General features: G+C 45.6%; 2 protein-coding genes across 3 annotated transcripts in view; one reads left to right on the top strand and one right to left on the bottom strand.

The window, feature by feature from the left end:
- Positions 1-2,672: 2,672 nt before the first annotated feature.
- On the bottom strand, positions 2,673-4,852 carry LOC129737352 (translation initiation factor IF-2-like). Its single transcript, XM_055726705.1, has one exon. It carries the CDS (start codon positions 4,850-4,852, stop codon positions 4,046-4,048), a length of 807 nt encoding a protein of 268 aa, XP_055582680.1. The 3' UTR covers positions 2,673-4,045.
- Positions 4,800-18,089, top strand: part of TENT4B (terminal nucleotidyltransferase 4B) — a 42,736-nt gene continuing 29,446 nt past the window's right edge. The window contains exon 1 of one of the 2 annotated variants that reach the window (XM_055726702.1): positions 4,800-5,486. In XM_055726702.1, coding sequence (XP_055582677.1) covers positions 4,939-5,486 — 548 coding nt within the window. In that variant the 5' untranslated portion in view covers positions 4,800-4,938. Of the gene's footprint in view, positions 5,487-5,857; positions 6,239-18,089 lie in introns of those variants that run through there. The other variant, XM_005444604.4, reaches the window with a different exon arrangement.

Here is an 18,089-nt window from a genome sequence, read left to right as displayed (position 1 = left end):
TAGAAAACCTGGTTTTCTTAATATAACCTATCAGACCCTGTTTTTTTCCTTCAAGTGAAAAGACACACTGTCATTTAGGTCGTAAACTATTCCAGCAGTAGCATGGATTATTTTTTTTTTGCTATGCACTAATCAGTTGAATGTCTTAAAAAAATAATGTGTCCTAATAGGATAGTTGCATAGTATGAACCATATCATTTGCAGAAATACATGACTTTTAGCACTTAAAATACTTGCTTCTGCCTTCTAGTACACATGCCATTTCTAACTAGTAGTGGAAAATGAGGACGTGCAAAGGCATTTTGGTTTCGTGTGAGTTTGTACTAAAGCCCTGACGTACAAGAACTTGAACAATCCCTTGACCCATCCCTTTCATCTGAGGAGACCACAGCACTTGAATGGGGCTGTCTGGCTGAGGGCATGAAACACTGACAAGCTGGTGGCTCTGTCACCAGCTATGGTTGGGTTGAGAGACAGGTAAGCTGTCCCTGCTTTCTCTGAATGAGAGAACCTTACTCTGCCTAGCTACCAGTTTAGTGTAACTTCCTTTTGGTGTTTAATGGGCTTGCAACTGAACGAGAGGTAATAATTTTGTACATTAATTTAAAAAGCACATTCTGCTTATAAGGGACAAGATAGAGGATGATAGGAAAAGTGTGGAAGACTTTGAAGACTTTTGTCTGTGGAAAACAAGGCAACTTCCCAGTGCTTTAAAGAAGTGTCAGGTGGGGGCCTGAAAACCAGATGAGATTTATAAGTACAGAAGAGCTATGCTGTAAGATGAGGGCTATAGAAGTTGTTCTGACCCAGTTAAGGAAAATTAAGGCAGCAGCAGAAGTGACGATGTGGTGCAAAAAAAAAATGTTTCAGGGGCTCTTTTGGCACTGGTTTATTTAAGAAGGTTTAGGGTAAGCTTGAGATGAAGGCAAGATCCTTGACAGCCTACAAAGGCAAAGACAGATCTTGACGATAATTTGAGGGTGGCAGAAATTGGACTGATCTAGACAGTGTGCAGCATAATTAAATAGATGTTAAATAGACGTAAGTGATCTTCATCAGTTCATGTAATCACACAGATGAGACTGGTATCAAAAAAGGTATCTGAAACTGAATTTGTTTGCTTATCCTGGTCCTTAAGGCATCATCTTGTCTGTGCTTCAACTAAAAACTGCAGTCCTTTGAAAGTATGGATTGCTGCTTTATTTGTCTCCCTGTCTGACACCTAGCACAACAGAATCTGGCTCTGAGTTGAGATTTTATACCAAAATACGTACTGAATTTAAATCAGTCTATGGTACTAAGTAAAGAGTGTGAAGAAGGCTGTGGGCTCCCCGCCCCATTCAGAAACAGTACGACCGGTGGCATTTGCTGCTGCTTTGGCCTCTCTGCAGCCTGCAAAATGTTGAATCCAGCTGTGTAGATAAGACGTTATCATTGCTATGTGGTTTTATTTTTGCTCTCTATGAAAAACAACTGGTAAGGCTTAACTAAGCATTTGTTGTGCAGTACTTCTTATGTGTCACGCCTTGACAATCAGAAGATGGCTGTATACCACATTATAGTCAATAGTTTAACTATTTGGGGGTTGTGGTGTGTGTTGAAGGTATTTTTTTGCACAGTATGTTTTTTTTTTTTTAAAAAAAAAGATTGTTGTCTTAGAGGAACAAAAATAACTTTAACCAGTATTATTTGGCTTGGGTTTATGTTTGTGTTTTGAGATAAAATATTAAAAAAACCCCAAAGCACAGTAAAATTATGAAGTGAGAACTGTGTTACAGAACAAATTAATTAAGATCTGCTTGTAGTTTAAGTATTACAAGTGAAATGCATATCTTGTGGAATATTAACGTAAAACAACCAACCAAAAATGTGCATTAATTCAAGTTCTGTTTCCTTAGTAAGTAATTTTCAGTAAAAGCATTCCCAGGGGATTGCATAGAAATGCCTAGCTGCACATTTAGTGTTGCAAATTCAAATTCAGGCAATGGTAGTGGTAATTGAAAATAATGTTCCTCCTTTCTGGTGCAGGTGAATTGAGCAAACAGTGTAAATACAGTTTGCGCTGGACATACTGTTAAGATATGTAACATTAGGGTAACTGGCAAAACCTGAAAACTGTTTAACAGTCACTGTAGAATAAGGAATTTGAAGATTTTCCACAAAGGCTGAAACATGGTGAGCCTCTCTGTCTGAAGAAGCTTATACTTGAGCAGTGGGGTTTTTTGTCTAATTTTGAAATAAATTCAAGCCATTAACTTTTGTACCTTCCAAGAAAAATAGCGTGCGTTTAAATGAATTCACTCTAATTTCATTTTGGTTCTGTATTATTTTCATAAGTTCCTTGTTTCTATGAAAGGCATTTTGTCTGCCATAATTCAGTGACCACATAAAAACATAGTTTGAGACTGGCACACAAAGGATATAGCAAGATGCTTTTTTTTCTTTCAAATCTGAGTATCAGGAACTTCTTGCATTACTGTTTTCTTAAGGGCTTAAATGAAACTGCTTGTGAACTGACATAAGATACCATTGTAATAATCTGTACACTGTTAGAATGACTGCGGCTGTTACGTGTTCTCAACACAACGGCAGGTCCGGATGCAGCCCTGGGATTGCGAGGCGCTCACACAAATACCGATACCACTCTTAAAGATTATTAGGATGTCGGTATACCTTCTCCCAGTTTTGTGTTCCTTTTGTTGACAGAAAAACCCTGTGATGATTCTTAGTTTTCTTTCTCCTCTGACACGTGAAATTTTTTTTGAACTTTTAAGGAAAATTGCATTGGCCTCTTCCCTCCTTCCTGCCCCTTGAGGGAGAGTGAAAGGCACTTCCAGAATTTAACTGAAGAATGACTGATTCAGCTAGAAAATGCATGATGCTTCTAAATAATATTTTCTGAGAAGTGCTCTTTTTAGTAAGCAAAGAGTTAAAAATTCAAAGTCATCATTAAAAAATCACTTTGACCTTATTCATAAGTGGGATTTTTTTGTTGGGTTGGTTTTTTTCTTCTCTTCTTTTTTAGTGTTTTGGGTTGGGTTTTTTTTTGTTTGTTTGTTTTTTTAAATACGCTGTAGGTATATTCACCAATCTAAAGCCTTTGTGATACTACACCACTTGTGTCCTGGCTTTATTTGCTTGGGACTGGGGTTGCTACTGAGGAATCCTGTTAATAAACTTCAGTCCTACAAAAAAACCTTGTTTACATTTGTGTGCTATGAGTGTAGAACAAATTGTTTTTTGCAGAGCTGGCTTAAAAAAAAACAACCAGGAAACTAAGAGGTATATTTTTCAGTTACTGCTGTCTCTTGAAGGGTAATATGCAATCCTTTATTAGATTTATGCTCACTTTTCTGTGTTGTGTTTTAAAAAAAATGTTTACGAACGGAAACTTTTTTTGCATCTTTGATGTAAGAGGAACATCAGGCTAGTCATTTTCTAGTTACCTTTTGCTGGTATATATGTAGTTCTCAGAATAACTGAAGAACATGGGTATTGGAAAACAGGGTTATTCGGGGTGCTTTTTCTCTGCTTCCAAGCTATGCTCAAGTCCTGCCCGTTTCCACTTGGCTTTTGGTGGTAGTTGTAGGTACAGATCCTGATTCTCAACACAATTCAGCATGTCAACTTGGAAGCCAAATTCCACCCGCTGTAGCTGGGTTTCTGTGACCATGCAGATGTGACACCCTGGGACAGACTGGGGGAGGGCTGGGGACACAGTGTGCTGCTCTGGGCTGGGGGGGTGGAGAAGCCGGAACTTCAGGCTTGGGTTGTCATCAGGGAGTGATGCTGGGACTACTGCTTTGCAAAGGGTCCATCTCACGTGATTCTTGGCATTGAAACGCAGCTTTTTCATTCCAAACCCTCCACCTCCGTCTGCCTAAAGAGAAATCCTCTCCCGTGCAATTCTGAAACTATGGGAAGCACCAGGCCCTCCACACACACACAGTATGCTGGGACCGTTCTAGCCCCTATTAAAGATGTTCTAAGGCTGTAGAATGGAAACGCTAAAAATAAAAGCGAATCTGACCAGAACTTGTACTACTCAATGCCGTTTTGCACACGTAACGTGTTTTTTTCCATCTGCAGAAGCGCTGGCTGTACGAGTACGGCACCTAGGCTCCTTTTCCCTCCTTTCGAGCCCGGTGAAAGGCAGGAAGACCCCGAAGTACCCGTGAGCGCCCCAAAAACAGCCGTAGGGGAGCGCAGCGGCCGCGGGCGGTGTGCGCGCAGGGTAACGTGCGGCAGCGCGCCGGCCCCGCTCCGCCCGCCGATCGCGCACACGGGCCCGAGCCCGCAGCCCGGGGCGCGCCTGGGCCCTGCGGCCGCCGGGCCGGGCCGGGCCGCCCGCGCCGGCGGTGCTGCCCCCTGCCGCCCGCCGATCCCGCCTGCACCTGCCGCCGCCGGAGCCGGGCCGCGGGCTCGTCCTCCCGGCGCGGCGCGGCCCGGCCCGTCGGTGCCGCCGCGGCGAGGCCCGGCGGGGCTCCCGGCAGCCTGTGCCGTGCCGCGGGCCGGGCCAGACCGGTTCCGCCGCCGGAGAAACCGGCGCTCCGGGCCCGCTGCCGCCCGGCCCCGGGGCTGCGCTCCCGGCGGAGGCGCGAGGGAGGGCCGGGCCGGGCGGCGGGCGCGGGCCGGGGGCGGCGGGTGACGGGCCGAGGGCGAGGCCGGGGCCCACCGGGGGCCCGGCCCGGCCGCCGCCGCCGCCGCCGCCGCCCCCCTTCGTTGCGCGCGGCCCGTGTGCCGGCGGCCCAGCCGGGCCCCGCCTCGCCGCGCTCGCCAGGAGGGGCGGGGGCTGTGGAGCGACGGCAGCGAGCAGGCAGGCGCGGAGCTGCCCTTCCATAGGAGCCGCCATTAGCGCTGGGACCCGGTGACTGGGTCTCGGCGTCGGCGGCCGGCGCGGCGCGGGGAGCGGAGGCAGCCGGGGTGGGTCCCCGTTTGATGGATCCCCGGATAGCCTGGTTCCAGCCAGAGCAGCTCGGCCCCTCGAACCGCCTGTGGATGCAGATCTGGGAGACCACGCAGGGGGTCCGCAACCTCTACTTCCAGCAGCAACAGCAGCAGCAGGAGCAGCAGCAGCAGCAGCAGCAGAGCGCCCCCGCCGGGGCCGGCCCGGTCTCCCCGCCCGGCATGTACCGCGCCCCCCGCGCCGACCCCCAGCCCGACTTCCTGCCGCTCGAGAGCGCCAACAACCAGCACAACCGCAGCCACCACCAGGCCTCGCCGCCCCCGGGGGCCGCCGCCTGGGCCCGGCCCGCACGGGGGGGGCCGCCCGCCGCCGCCGCCGCGGCCGCCAGCAACAAGAGGAAGCGCGACAACAAGGCCAGCACCTTCGGGCTCAACTACAGCCTCCTGCTGGGGCCACCCGGGCAGGGCCGGGCCCCCGCCCTGGGGGACGAGCCGGCCGCCCGGGCCCAGGCCGGCCTGGCCGAGCCGCTCTACACCGGCACCCCCTGGAAGAAGAGGAACTACAGCCAGGGAGTCGTGGGGTGAGCGGCCGCGGCGCCGGGCCGGAGGGCGGCTGGCGTGGGGGGGTGCCGGGCCCGGCCCCGAGGCCCTGCTCGCCCCGGGGCCGGCGCGGGGAGCGCGGCCGCCCGCCGGGGCCGGGCAAACGGCAGCGAGGCGGCGCGGTGCCGCGCACGGGGCGGCCGCCGAGGGGCGGCGGGGGCCGCAGGGCCGGGGCGCGGCCCAGGCCCGGCTCCGGCGGGTGGCGCAGGCTGGCCGGGCCGGGGCCGCCGCTCGCCGGCGGCGGCGGGGGGGAGACGGGGCGCCCGCGGCTGTCAGTGCCCGGCGAGGCCGGCCCCCGTGCGGCCTCCTGGGCTGCGCGGCCGGCCGGGGCGGCGACTGTCGGGGCGGGGGGAGCGCCTGCCGCGGGTGCCCGGTGCATGCTAATGGTGCGGGCACGCCTATCCGCAGGGGACGGGAGCCGCTCGCAGGCCGCTCCGCTGTCACCGCCCGTGCACGTGGGGCGCGGTACCGGCTGCTGGCCCGGTGCGGCGCCCCGCCGCTCCGCCGGCGCCCCGCGGCGCTGTACCGGGTGTCTGGCGGGGCCTGCGGAGCCGTCTCGCACCCTTGGCTGCTCACGCACACGCTGCGGGGCTGGGCCCGGGGGGGGCCGCTGTCAGCGGGGCAGCTCCGGCCCCTCGCCGCGCTGCCGGGGCTCTGCGCTGCGTGTGGGGCAGGCGCCTCGCAGCAGCTACAACTTGCCGAAAAAAGAATCATCTGCTGCTGTTAAACGGAGGTGCGTGTGCGAGGTGGTTGTGCAGGGAGAGTGTTTTTCCAGAGGTGACAGAGGGTACGCACACGTGCTGGCCCCAGCTCTCGGAAGGAAACTTGCATGCATGTATAGAACGTTATGGATGTCAGTATGGGATTATTAATGGTTTTCATGGGTCACTGACTGTGGAATGCGTGTGCTGATCTGAGTGTTTTGCCCGTAGTGGGTTTGTGTTAGCTCAGGTCTCGTCGGTTGGCGTTGAATGAGCCCACAGAGATCGAGGGCAGGCAAACCTGTATCTTATGTTTAGCAGAATACTCTTTTGAGCTCTCACTCCTCCCCCCCCCCCCCTTTTTTTTTTTTAAACGCAGGGTTAGCTTTTGATATGGATGATGCCCTGGGTAAAAGCCATTTAGTAACTTATGTGGTTGGTTGTTTTTTTTTAAGTTCATGCTTTTCAAAATATAACCTTTGCCTTGACCCACAGCATACCTCTCCTCCCCGTGGCAGGAGCACGTTGACGTGTGTTGGACTGGTTAAGTGTGAGTTTCTGGTGTGGTGTCTGCAGGTGTAATACCCTTGCCAATCCTTCTCCTTTACAAACGAGTCTGGCTCGGTTCCAGGTTTCAGATGGCGGAGGTGTATGGTGACAGCCGAAGGCCCAGAAGAGCTCATTTTAGCAATCAGTTATGTTTTGGGTGCTGTCAGTTTGTGTGTGCCCAACTTGTACCTAAGGGTCCTTCAGTCCCGTCCTGCTGGAAAGCATTGACCTCTTTGCCTTCCAAAATCCACCGTTCTGTAAGATTTGTCGAAATGACTCTTCAGGTTTGCTGGTTGCTTTGGAAGACAAACTCTTACTGCTTCTGGCTGCGTATTTTCTTGCCAGCTCCTATGTTACCTTTAGTGCTGGGGTTATAATAATTCATAAAATGACACTGCAGAAGCATGCTATTTTAAGTTCTGTAGTCACTATACATTGGAACCTTCCATAACTTGCTTCATATGACTTAAAAGCAGTATGTGCAAAACATACCAAGTACTGCATTTTTGTAGGTTAGTTTTTGGACTCTGTCTTCTAGCTTGTCACTCACTCACTTGAAAGTTGAGGAACATTTTTAGAAGTGCCTTTGTCTTTCTGTCTCGTAAATCCGTAAACTTTTTCCCTTTATCAAAGATACGGGGGAGGAGGGGGGAAGGGTGAGCTTCAGAAAGAGATTAATAATAATAATATGTACCAAAGTATTCAAGGTGGTAGTATTCAGCGTCTGTTGCTAGAGTAGAATTTTGGTGGAATCTGTTTCAAACTCCAACTGGAAGTGTGTTGTAGACAATTTATTTTTTTTTTAGTAGTATCAAAAAGTACTGAAACATGTTGGTCTGCATTTGGTTTGTCTAGTTTGTGGTATATATTTACGTGATGCTGAGGTTCTGTTTTAGCTGTTTCTTGTCTCTAAGATACACCCCTACATTGCTTTTCCTGAATTACAGAAGTGAATGGTGCTTGCTTCTAACAAGCTATTTATTCCAAAGGTATTTAGAGGCAGTTGGCTAACAATCTTGAATTAAAAATTGTGAAAACAATTTCTGAAAGGTGCTGAAGCCTCTTAGGAAAGCACAGGGAACACTTAGGTCTTGTGAAGGTTGCAGTGTGACTGACTGGCTGCTGGCAAGGCTGTGTGAAACCTCCCGTGGAACTGCCCGAGGTCTGCGCTGAGGTGCTGCCATCGCTCCCGCCTACAAGTCTCTTTTTTAATAACTAACTGTTGTAAGGTGTCTGTCTCGGGTCTTGAGATGCTGTACAGTAATGATGGATAGGGAGGTTTGTAACCTAGCAAATGAGATTATTGCTGAAGTAAATATTTATAATTGTTTGCAACATGAATTCCTAAAATTGTGTTGACTGGTTCCAACAGTTATTGAGAAAAAAGAAGATACCTGCATTACTTGTGTGTTAACAGGTACCTTTTCCTTCCCTAATTGTTTCGATGCAAATTTTGAAAAAGTAATGAAGGCTCTTAACACTTTTCCCTATATACCGTCCTGTAACTTTTTTCAGTTAATAGCTTTAAATTTTGAGCCTTCTGAATATGACAGCATTGTGGAACAGACCCATTTTCAGAAAGATCAGGCCTGATTTTCTGGCAAACAGTTGAATGCTGATATGTGGCATTCATATTTCCAGAGCAAGGATGTCACTTGTGTGTATGGCTGTGCAAAACCAGCTCTGAATACGCAATTATATTGATCAGCTCTTTGGAAAAACAGTCCAGTAATTTTTAGCTAGTTGGACAGTTTATGTAAACACATAGCAGCGTGTAACTAGCTGTAAGAATGTTTAGGTAAGGTAAACATGTTGGAATAGTAGAGGTTAAAAGTTAAGTATCTGTTCAGTCAAACCTTTGAGTTTTTTCTTTTCAGTTTTTTAATTTATATTGAGAAACATACTTTCTTAGTTAAGGCTACTTATACATATGAAGATATAGCCAAATAATTAAAAAATAACCCACAACAGTATTGTTTTCTATTCCAAGATAGATTTATTTCAAAATTTGCACAATATTTGCTAACATTCACTGGTGCTGAAATATTGACCTTCAACACGAGGGCCAGTTTTCATTCCCTCACAGAGTTAATGGTGCTATCGTATACATCATATTCTGGCCTATCTTTTAATATTTTCCTTTATTCTAAGTTTTCAGGCTTGCAGTTCAATTAATAATGTGTATATTTGCATTACAGGTACTCTGCTTTGTTCTGGCACACTTAACTTTGCGACTTCTGAAATATTGCTGTAAATCAGTTGTCTTGTGCTGCCTGCAAGTTGCTTTGCACCAGGCGGATTCAACTTGCGTATCTTACATCCTCTGGGGACTTTGTCCACAGACAGTAGTGCTAAAAAGAACAGATAATGCAGAAAACGAATTCAAAGCCTTACAGCATCTGTATGATGTTACTGTTGACTTAACACATAACATGTGTTAAAAGAGTTTAATTGGATTTGCCTTGACACAGGGTACTTTGTAGGAAAACGCAAGGATGTAGAAGGATGTGTGGGTTGAGGTTTTGGAGGGGATTTGGGGTGAGTGTGTCCATGTCCCAAGGGCAACAGTAAGTGTTAGTAGTAATGTTACTAGTGTCACGATTAAAAAGGAAGAAAAAGCATTTGGGGTTCTGAAACGGCTGTTTTACAGGTTTCGCTGGATTTAGATTGAGTCTAGCTAAAAGGTGACACAAGAACAACTGCTGAAGCCAGAAGCCTTCAGCATAACAAAACCCAAACCCAAAGACTTGCACGTGAGTTTGACCTGTCTTCTCACAGGTTTCTGTGACTCTGGTGCCAGAGTCCAGTTACGCAGGTCCCAGGTAGGAGATGCGGATTTTGGGATGGTGTGGGGAGCTGGTTAGTTTTCACAGGCAGCTGCAGCCAAAGGCAAGAACCCAATTAATGTGTGAGCTTAAGGAGGAAAATCTGTCATGTACTCCTGAGGAGGAACCTGGGTTAAATAGAAAACAGTGCGTTTTGAAAAACTGAATGCACGCTGTTTTGAAGTACTGATAGAAACTGCCATGAAAGGGAGAGACTCCTGTGACCCCAGAGGAGGGGTCTGCACACGGACGTGCACGCGCTCGCAGGCTGCTGAATTGGTTGGCAGCGAACTGAGCAGGCTTCAGCTTGATACAAGGGTTCCCAGCATGTTGCCCAGGATTACAGAGAATACCATGAAATAAAATCGCAACTACTTTAGGAAGAAAATAGCTTAAAGCCATACATTTTTGCTGCAGAAATTCTATTATGATTTTTTTTTTTCCGCGTGAAGTTTGTCAGCTTCTCAGGTCTTTTAATCTCTTTTTTTTGAAAGAAGCTAAGTGCATTAAGGCAGGCACAGGCTCATTCTCTGCAGGCTTTGAGCTGACCAGAGGACGTGTAGCTACAGTGGTGCAGCTGTCTGCCTGAGATAACTTACCCCGTGTCTCTTTAGTTCTTACTAGCTCAGGCCCTTGCGTGGTACCAGCCACAGCGGTGTGATTTCTACGTGGGTCGGAGCATGAACAGAAAGAGCTGAGTGTATTGTGAGCAGAGCAGGCGCGTGTACCTGCATCAAAAGGTCTAGCCAGACTGAATGCCTAACTTCAGGATATCTTTTAAATCCTAATCAATTGTGGTGTTTTCCATCATGTGCTCTTAAGCGCTTAAATCAAATGCGTGGGTGGTACTTGATTCGCTGTTGCATTACTCGGTACATACGAAAGCTTCACATATGCGAAACAAGCGCTTTTGGGCGCAGCCTTCCGATTTCTGCTGAAAGGACGAGGGGTGTGTGTGTGACTTCTTAATATGTCTTCTGTTAGAGTAGTTGCATGCGTTTTGGATTTATTGAAGACATGTATGTTAAAACTAGATTGCGGTTGCATTTACCATGTATGTCATGTAAAAATGAGTTATTCGGGAGGAGTTCATAGGCACAAATCTGCTTCCCAGAAAAGCCTCTTAGAACAGTACTCTTTCCTCACGCTGTAGCTGCGTATGTAAGCTGTAAGGTAGAAGTGCAAGGATGTGACCTGGGTGCAAATCCTTTTTCTTGTATCCATCCGATAAGATCCGCCGTCACTCTCCGTCTTGTCCTGAGTCATGGCACAGCACAGGTCTGGCAGTACCTGGTGACAGCTTGTGCAGCTCTTGAAGGCGGTGATCTGGGGTTTGTGGAAGTGAAACCACGCATTGCCCCACTGCCTCCACGGTAAGAAATGACTTCTGTTGGAGGGGCTGGGAGAGAGAAACAGATTTACTAGGGGATGAAGATGTTGGACTAAAGGCAGTTGGAGGAAACATTTCGGAAATATACTGTAAATATTATATAACAGTGTTGTTTGTGCTTGCAGAATTTTGGAATGTGCCAACATTTTGGCGTGCTTTGTTTAAACAATTTAAGGAGGACTTCAGAGGCCTGCTGGTTTCTACATGTGCAGGGGAGCAGCATGTGAATGTATTCTCATGAACTGTTTTTTCTCCAGTTCTTATCTTGTATTTGTGAATTGGACACCTATTTACCTTGGAGTGGCTATATAAGGAACAGAAGTTTGGCAGACTTTTTTTGGTACATAGAGATGTCTATATTAAGTAATAGGAAGAGTATGTGAATCCCTCTTGTGTGCTTGCTGCTTTCCAAGAGCAGATATGTGCTTTCTGTAGCAGTATGCATTTGGAAAAAGAGGATCTGCTCACCCTTAATCTTTATTAGTATTGTATTAAACTACGTTGGGGTTGGAGCTCTTACTTTTTTAACTGGCAAACTCCTAGTGTAAGGTCAGTTTTAGGAAGCCTGAGATTATATTGTTGGTCCTGGGGGACGCAAATAGATGGAGACCTGTATCATGAAAGCATATTGTTGCTTTTTTCAATCTTTCAATTTTTTTTTTTAAACCATCTTGATGTTATGCTTTGTTCCTGAGCAGTTTCTATTAGCTTACTTAAAACTGGAGTACACGGTCTGCTTTTTACCTTGGGAATTTGCAAAATTTTGAAATGCAGTTTTGATAAGTGTTGTACGTAACCTTACTATCAAAATAGGCAATAATATAAATGCTTCGTATTTCTTTTTATTCACCTCATAACATGGCGATTCAGAATACATCTGTGAATATAGGGTATGTGATCCCAAAATAGCGTATATGCCAAAATTTAAGAGGTGATGGTTGCTTAAAATTTTTTGATGTTGCATGTGATGTAAACGAGTGGTTCCTGCATTGTCTTTGCTGGCTCTTGGAGCTGGCAGCAGTAGCGGAATGCAGCCTAGAGCCACCTTACGTGTTGTGTTGAGAGGTGTGTATGCTGGTAGTGATCAAGTGACACAACCAGTGAAAATCTTGCTTAACACATATTATAAGCAAATAAATGCTACTGCCGTCCTTCGTGAGCAGTTGGCATGCTAATTCATTATTTGAACATGCTGGGATTTCTTAAATTATGAGCATTCATCTTCCTGGATTATCTTTTTGGATGAACTGCCGAAGAGTGCTCAAGATGTCGGTCATATTTGAACATTGCTTTCTGTCCCTTTGCCTGGAAATTGGGACTAAAGAAAATACTCCTATAAGCAAGAAAAAGAGAGGAAAACTAGTGAGCTGGAGGCAGGCTTCAGATATTTTTCCTAGGCTGCAAATAGCTTTACAGAAGGAGCAATGTGAACTTTAATCATTTTGTAACTTCAATAGATAACGCAGCAGGAATTTTTTCCAGGAATACTATGAATGTCATAGTATTAATTCAAAGCAAGAGATAGACGTGGATTGAGGCAGAAGAACTCTTGTTGGTAAGTTTGTACAAAAAACTCTCTTACAGATCTCTAGAGCCTGTGTAAATCTTTTTGGTAGCTTTATGTTGATACTTGTGTTGTATCATGATCATGCGATTCATGTGTTAGTATTGCTGTAGTCAGTATAGATCTCTTGATGCTAGCTGTTCCCGATGATTATCTTTCTGACCCAAAATTTGTGTGAGACTGAGCAGCACGGCCTGGGAGCTGGTGGTGTACCACGGCCGCCTTTGAGGCCGTGAAGCTCTGAGGGCAGGTCGCAGGTAGGAGGCAGCTGCTCCAGGGCAGTTCTAGCACATCAGCTCAGTGTGAGGATGAACTGGCTGCGTGACTGGGTCTGAGGATGTCTTATGCCGGTACATCAGCAACATCTGTTAATTTTCTTCCTCCCATGGTGACAATTAAGATTATTTGGCAGCCCTCATTCCAGATCAGCCTCTCTGACAGGCTCGTAATGTCCTCCATGGCATGAGAACTACATCTGAATTATTCAAAAGCGATGTGCAGCTAAAGGGGCACAGTCTTGCTACAGTTGCTTGGGAAGGTTTTACGGTGCAGAGTTCTCCATCACCATACTGTACTGCATACATCTTGCAGGGTGGGTTTGCATTGCATTTTACAGGATTTTTACTGGAAAACAGTGGTAGCAGAGGCTCAAATACACGGAGGCTTAGGATCAAAGTAGGCAACTGTGCATCTCCGCTCTTCTGTCTTGTCGCTGTGATTAGTTAGGGGGGAAATAGCCAACACCATATTGAAAATGTTGTTAGACAGCATGGAGGAAGTAATGGTGTGATTCTACAAGTAATGGGGTACAACAGTGGGCAAATACAAACATTAAAGTCCTCTAGAAACTTCCGAATCGGGGAAATGAGGGTGCCAGAGGAAGAGGTGTGTAGGCAGTAGGAACATTGGCTTATCTTCACTCAGTGTAGATTTACTTCCAGGTAGATTTAAGTACACGCATTTAAAGTGTCACATGCTTTCTTACAAATACTTTGTTTACGGACCCAGTAAAATCTGAAAGAACTTGCATTAACCTGTCACAAATACCAAGTACAGATAAGCCCTTCAAATAAAGTCGTACTGTAATTAGGGTAAGAATACCACTGAAATGCAGTACGCAGGAGTATCTTGCTGTAGTCTGATGACTAAGGTGTTGATCTTACTGTTAGGTGTCAGTGTGTAGTCTGAAGATAGTGAGTCCTTAATCAAAGTTTGTTGACCTTGCCTGACCTCTTGATGTTGTGATTGATGAAGACTGAAGAAGTATGATAACGTAACTCTTAGTCTCACTGTGTTAATTTTAGAGCTGTTCACTTCCTCCGTTGCTTTAGGAACAGCTGGTATTTTCTTGAGATTACTAAAAGCAAAAGGTTTTTTAGTTCTGTTTTTTGGTTTTTTTTGTTTGTTTCTTCTCAAGGGGATGGTGACAAAAAGCATGCTCCTTTATATACATTTACATTCCTCCCCCTTCTCCCTCACTGAGATTTTGGCTTTAATCTAAAATAAGTATGCATATCGTTTTTGAAAATTGTGTAAAGTTTTACTCTGGACTTGAGCCTTGTCAAGCGTGATGGCTTTCTCTCTTACATAGTCAGAGGTACTCCTGGTTGGCAAGCTTTCTGCAACTGTCAGTTAAATCACTGAGTTAAATGTAGTGTGGTGAAGGAACTACCTTCATTTGAGTAATGATCACAATTGTAAATTACAGTCTTGGGCCAGTATTGAGCCAGGCTGAAAAAATGAAGTCCTGATAGTGGATTTTATTTAATGTTTGCTTTGTTATGTCACACTCTTCTTCAGTTGGGTGATTCAACTCGCGTGCTTGAGGATCCTCTATTTACTTAGCTTTCTGGTCGTGTTTTGGACTCAGTGTCTTACTCACATTCATCCATGGGGATTTTTCCTTGTGGTAGTCATACTTGGCAGGTACTCACAGGAGAAAATTTACATGTTGATTTTTGCCTCGAAGAGCTGGTTCGTTTTTTGAGGTAAGCAGCTTCTTTACATGCACCTCTGCTTCCAGCCTCAGGTGGAAGAGAAGTTTTGCCTCATCGAGCTATTGGATTTCCTCTTACGGGATAGTTTTTGAGATCGGGCAGAAGGGATGGTACTATCTTGCTTTTGTTGCTGTCTTGTAATTATATTACACGTCAGCTGCAACCCTTTTCTTAGCTCAAATCTTACCTAAATTTGAATTAACTAGTGATCTTCTGAAGCTGCTCTTGTTACAACTTGGCCAGATGTGACAGGGTATATGTAGGTGGTAAAAGATAATGTTTCAATGGCAGTAAGTAGCAGTGTCAGCTCCCAGTATAACAGCACAGAGTGAACGACGAGAATAACTGTGTAATAACAAACTTTCTCATTTCTTGTATAATGCGGTATTTGCCTGTAGGCATTAAGTCACTGAACATTATATGCTGGAATAGTTCATTGCAGCCTTGGCTCCTCTGAACCGTACCTGCTTCAGGCATGCTGAAACGTGCTTTTACCAGTTGCTATTGATTCAGCAGTTTGTAGAGCTCGCAGACACCCTCTTGTGCTTCTTTGATCACTGGTCTCCACTACTGCATCTTCTACTTACTTTTTTGGTACACTACGCACATTTGCTTAATCTTCACATTATTACTGAAATTATTTTGCAAGAGTGGTTTCAGTAGGTGAGTTGGATGAGTTTGGAGTGGGTTTCAGAGAGCTCTGCAGAGCCCCTCACTGTTTGCTGCTTCAGTCGGAAGGCCGCGCACAGATATGTTAATGTACAACATGTGGATGGTGTGAGGAGGTGTGTGTGCAGTGCCAGGGGTGTCCCATGCTAGAGTGGGCTCCAGCATTCGCCTACATGATGCTGATCCTGGGTCAGTTGTGAGGATTTAACTCTCAAACCATTAAAGTCCCTTTTTTTCACAGCGTGATGGTTTTTTTCGTCCTTATGTCCAAACAGAAACCTAGCAACTGAGGTTCAGCTGAGCAACTGAAATCTTTTATTTAAGGCATCTTTCAGCATATGTTGGTGTTTCTGAATTTTCAGGTTTTGGACTCATGGAAGATATTTCAGTGAAGTGTTTTCTGGGCTTATATTGCTGATTTTCTGACAGATGTACTACCTGAAGCTTCAAGGAAAAGAAGATAAAAACCATGATTTGATCCACAGGTTTAGTGAAGAGACTGGCTTCTCCAGATACTCTGAAGGATGAGACTGGTTACCTGCATGGAGGAAGAAGCATTTCTTCCAGTTCCTGACACCACAGCTCTTGAACATGAATTTTATCACTGGGCTAGTAGAAATGACCTCGGAAAACATTTTGCTGTCATCTGCTTAGGCATTGTATTTTTGTTTTTGTTTGTAGCTTTCTAGCCCAGAGTGATAAGCAGAGCAAAAGGAGGCTGGTGACTCTCCAAAATATTTTGCAGGTGGAGTGCTGTCCTCCTAGCCCAAGGTTTTTCTGATCCCCGTGTATCCTGCCTTGCTAGTGGGAGTGTCTGAGCACAAGAGAACAAACCAGAATATGAACAAACAGCTTCTAATATATACCTTCTAAAAGAGTGTATTACTGCAGCGTGAGTCCCAAAATGAGTACTGCGTTGTTTAATGTGAACATAGTTCACTGTGTACACCCTTACTGTAAAGATAACAAATCATCAAAGTAAAAAGCCACCTGAAATGTTCCTTGTACCTTGCCATAGCATGTGTGATTGTTCCTCCCTATCCTCCTGCAAAATGCACCCACTCCAGTCACTTTTGAGCATTTGGAAGTGGGAGGGAGAACTGCTACTGGGATTTGAATTTTGCCTGGATATGACCAGCCACGTGTCTAAACTTGGGTTGATATTGTAGCGGAGCGTCACCAAAGTGCAGCAACAACTACAAAATGGGTGATAAGCTGGTTCTGAATATGCGCTAAACAGGTGAATTAGGATCACTGTCCATTTTGCTTGGAGGATATAAATTTAACATGCAAATTTAAAACCTTGTGGTTTTAATAGCAAATGCTAACTTCAAATCTTCTCATAAGAAGTTTTGAATATTTTAGTATGAGATGCGACCAAAGTGACTTGTGGCTCATTTCTGTGTTCCTTGAATGTTGCAAAAACCTGTGCAAAAGTCTCCTCTTGGAAAAAAAAGATAAATAAAAAAGGTCCCCAAAACTGTGATCGTTAGATGATGTTGGGAAAGCTTTAGGAATCTGCATTGACTTTCCAGGTAGCATACTGGCACTTCAAATGTATTTTGAAAATGTTATGCTAGAGCTGAAAAGACCTTAATGAACTGCAGCTGTGGCTAGTTACTGGACTTAATATTTTTATGTTATTATTTTAAGTTTAGATCTAACGTGTTACTGAAGCAGAGGTGTTTAGAGTTTTGTTCTGTTCTTGGTTCTTCTGCCTGCTTAGCAGCTAGAAAGCAGGCTTGCTGCACAGCTGGACGTGAGGCGGCTTTCTGGAGTCGGCACAGTGCGCTCTGAGGTGTGTGGGACTAATTTGCAGGCCCCAGTATGTGAGCAGTACTGGCTGCTGGTAGGAACTTGGACTTTAAGCAGCTTTTTGACTTGCCTTTGGGGCGAACAGCGTAAGCCTGGGATTGTGATAGTATCCCTCTTCCTTCTTAGGGACTGGTGTAGACATTTGAAAGTTTAAATCAACTCTGGTGGAAGGAGACAGGAGTTTGTAATGCCATTGCTGTCCTTCTGTTCGTTTAACTAATCTTTCAAGTGAATTAATTTCCCAAGTCATAAACAAGAAGAATATTTGCTAGGCAGAACCCGCTGTGTGTGGAATTTTCTCCACACTCTTCTGTGTCAGAAAACGCTGTTCTGAGCCCCGTGCAAGGCTTGCCTGGCTTCATGTTGGGGGACCTGCCACACGTGCAGCTATTTACATGGTAACAAAGGTCTATGCTGCAAGTTTCTAGCTTGACCTCAGATGGAGATTTTTTTTTTCCGAGCACACGTTATCCATCGGAAATGCTCATAAGCCTGCCGGGAGTGTGTTAGTCTCACCTCTGCCCAGTTATGTGATGTGTTGTCATTTATTGGCAGGTCACGGATTGTTTTGTGTGTGTGATAATATTTACTGCACTGGCAAAAGAGTAGCAGTGTGCTAATGATGTATAAAGAACCGTCCTGCTAGCCTGGCTTTATGAACCAAACAGAAAGGTGTATTAGCTGACCTGCTGTATCCCGCGGTTCTGGTTTAATAGCAACACCACTGGTGATAATTTGCAAAACTGATCTAATACACTTTTTTTGGTTGTAACTGCCTTCTCCTGCCTGTTGTGCTGGTACAGAAGGGGTCAGACCTACTCACAAGCGTTGTGGTGATTTGCTGGCTGTAGCTTTTATTACAATACTAACACAAACACAAACATTACTGTGTTGCTGGGAAAGTTCAGCTAAAATAAACTGAACTACTACTGATACTGATAGTTACTTTTCCTTTTTGTTAAGCTCTTACTGTTATTCAGTCTTTTTGATTTAGAGGGTTTTAAGCAAGGGGAACTGGCAGGCTGAGGTATTACTAATCCTCCACTATAAGGAAATAGATACCTTTAGCTTTTC

Source organism: Falco cherrug, chromosome 14 (genome assembly GCF_023634085.1).
Source record: "Falco cherrug isolate bFalChe1 chromosome 14, bFalChe1.pri, whole genome shotgun sequence".
NCBI classification, from domain to species: Eukaryota; Metazoa; Chordata; class Aves; order Falconiformes; family Falconidae; genus Falco; species Falco cherrug.
This window is presented reverse-complemented; position numbering and strand designations above follow the sequence as displayed.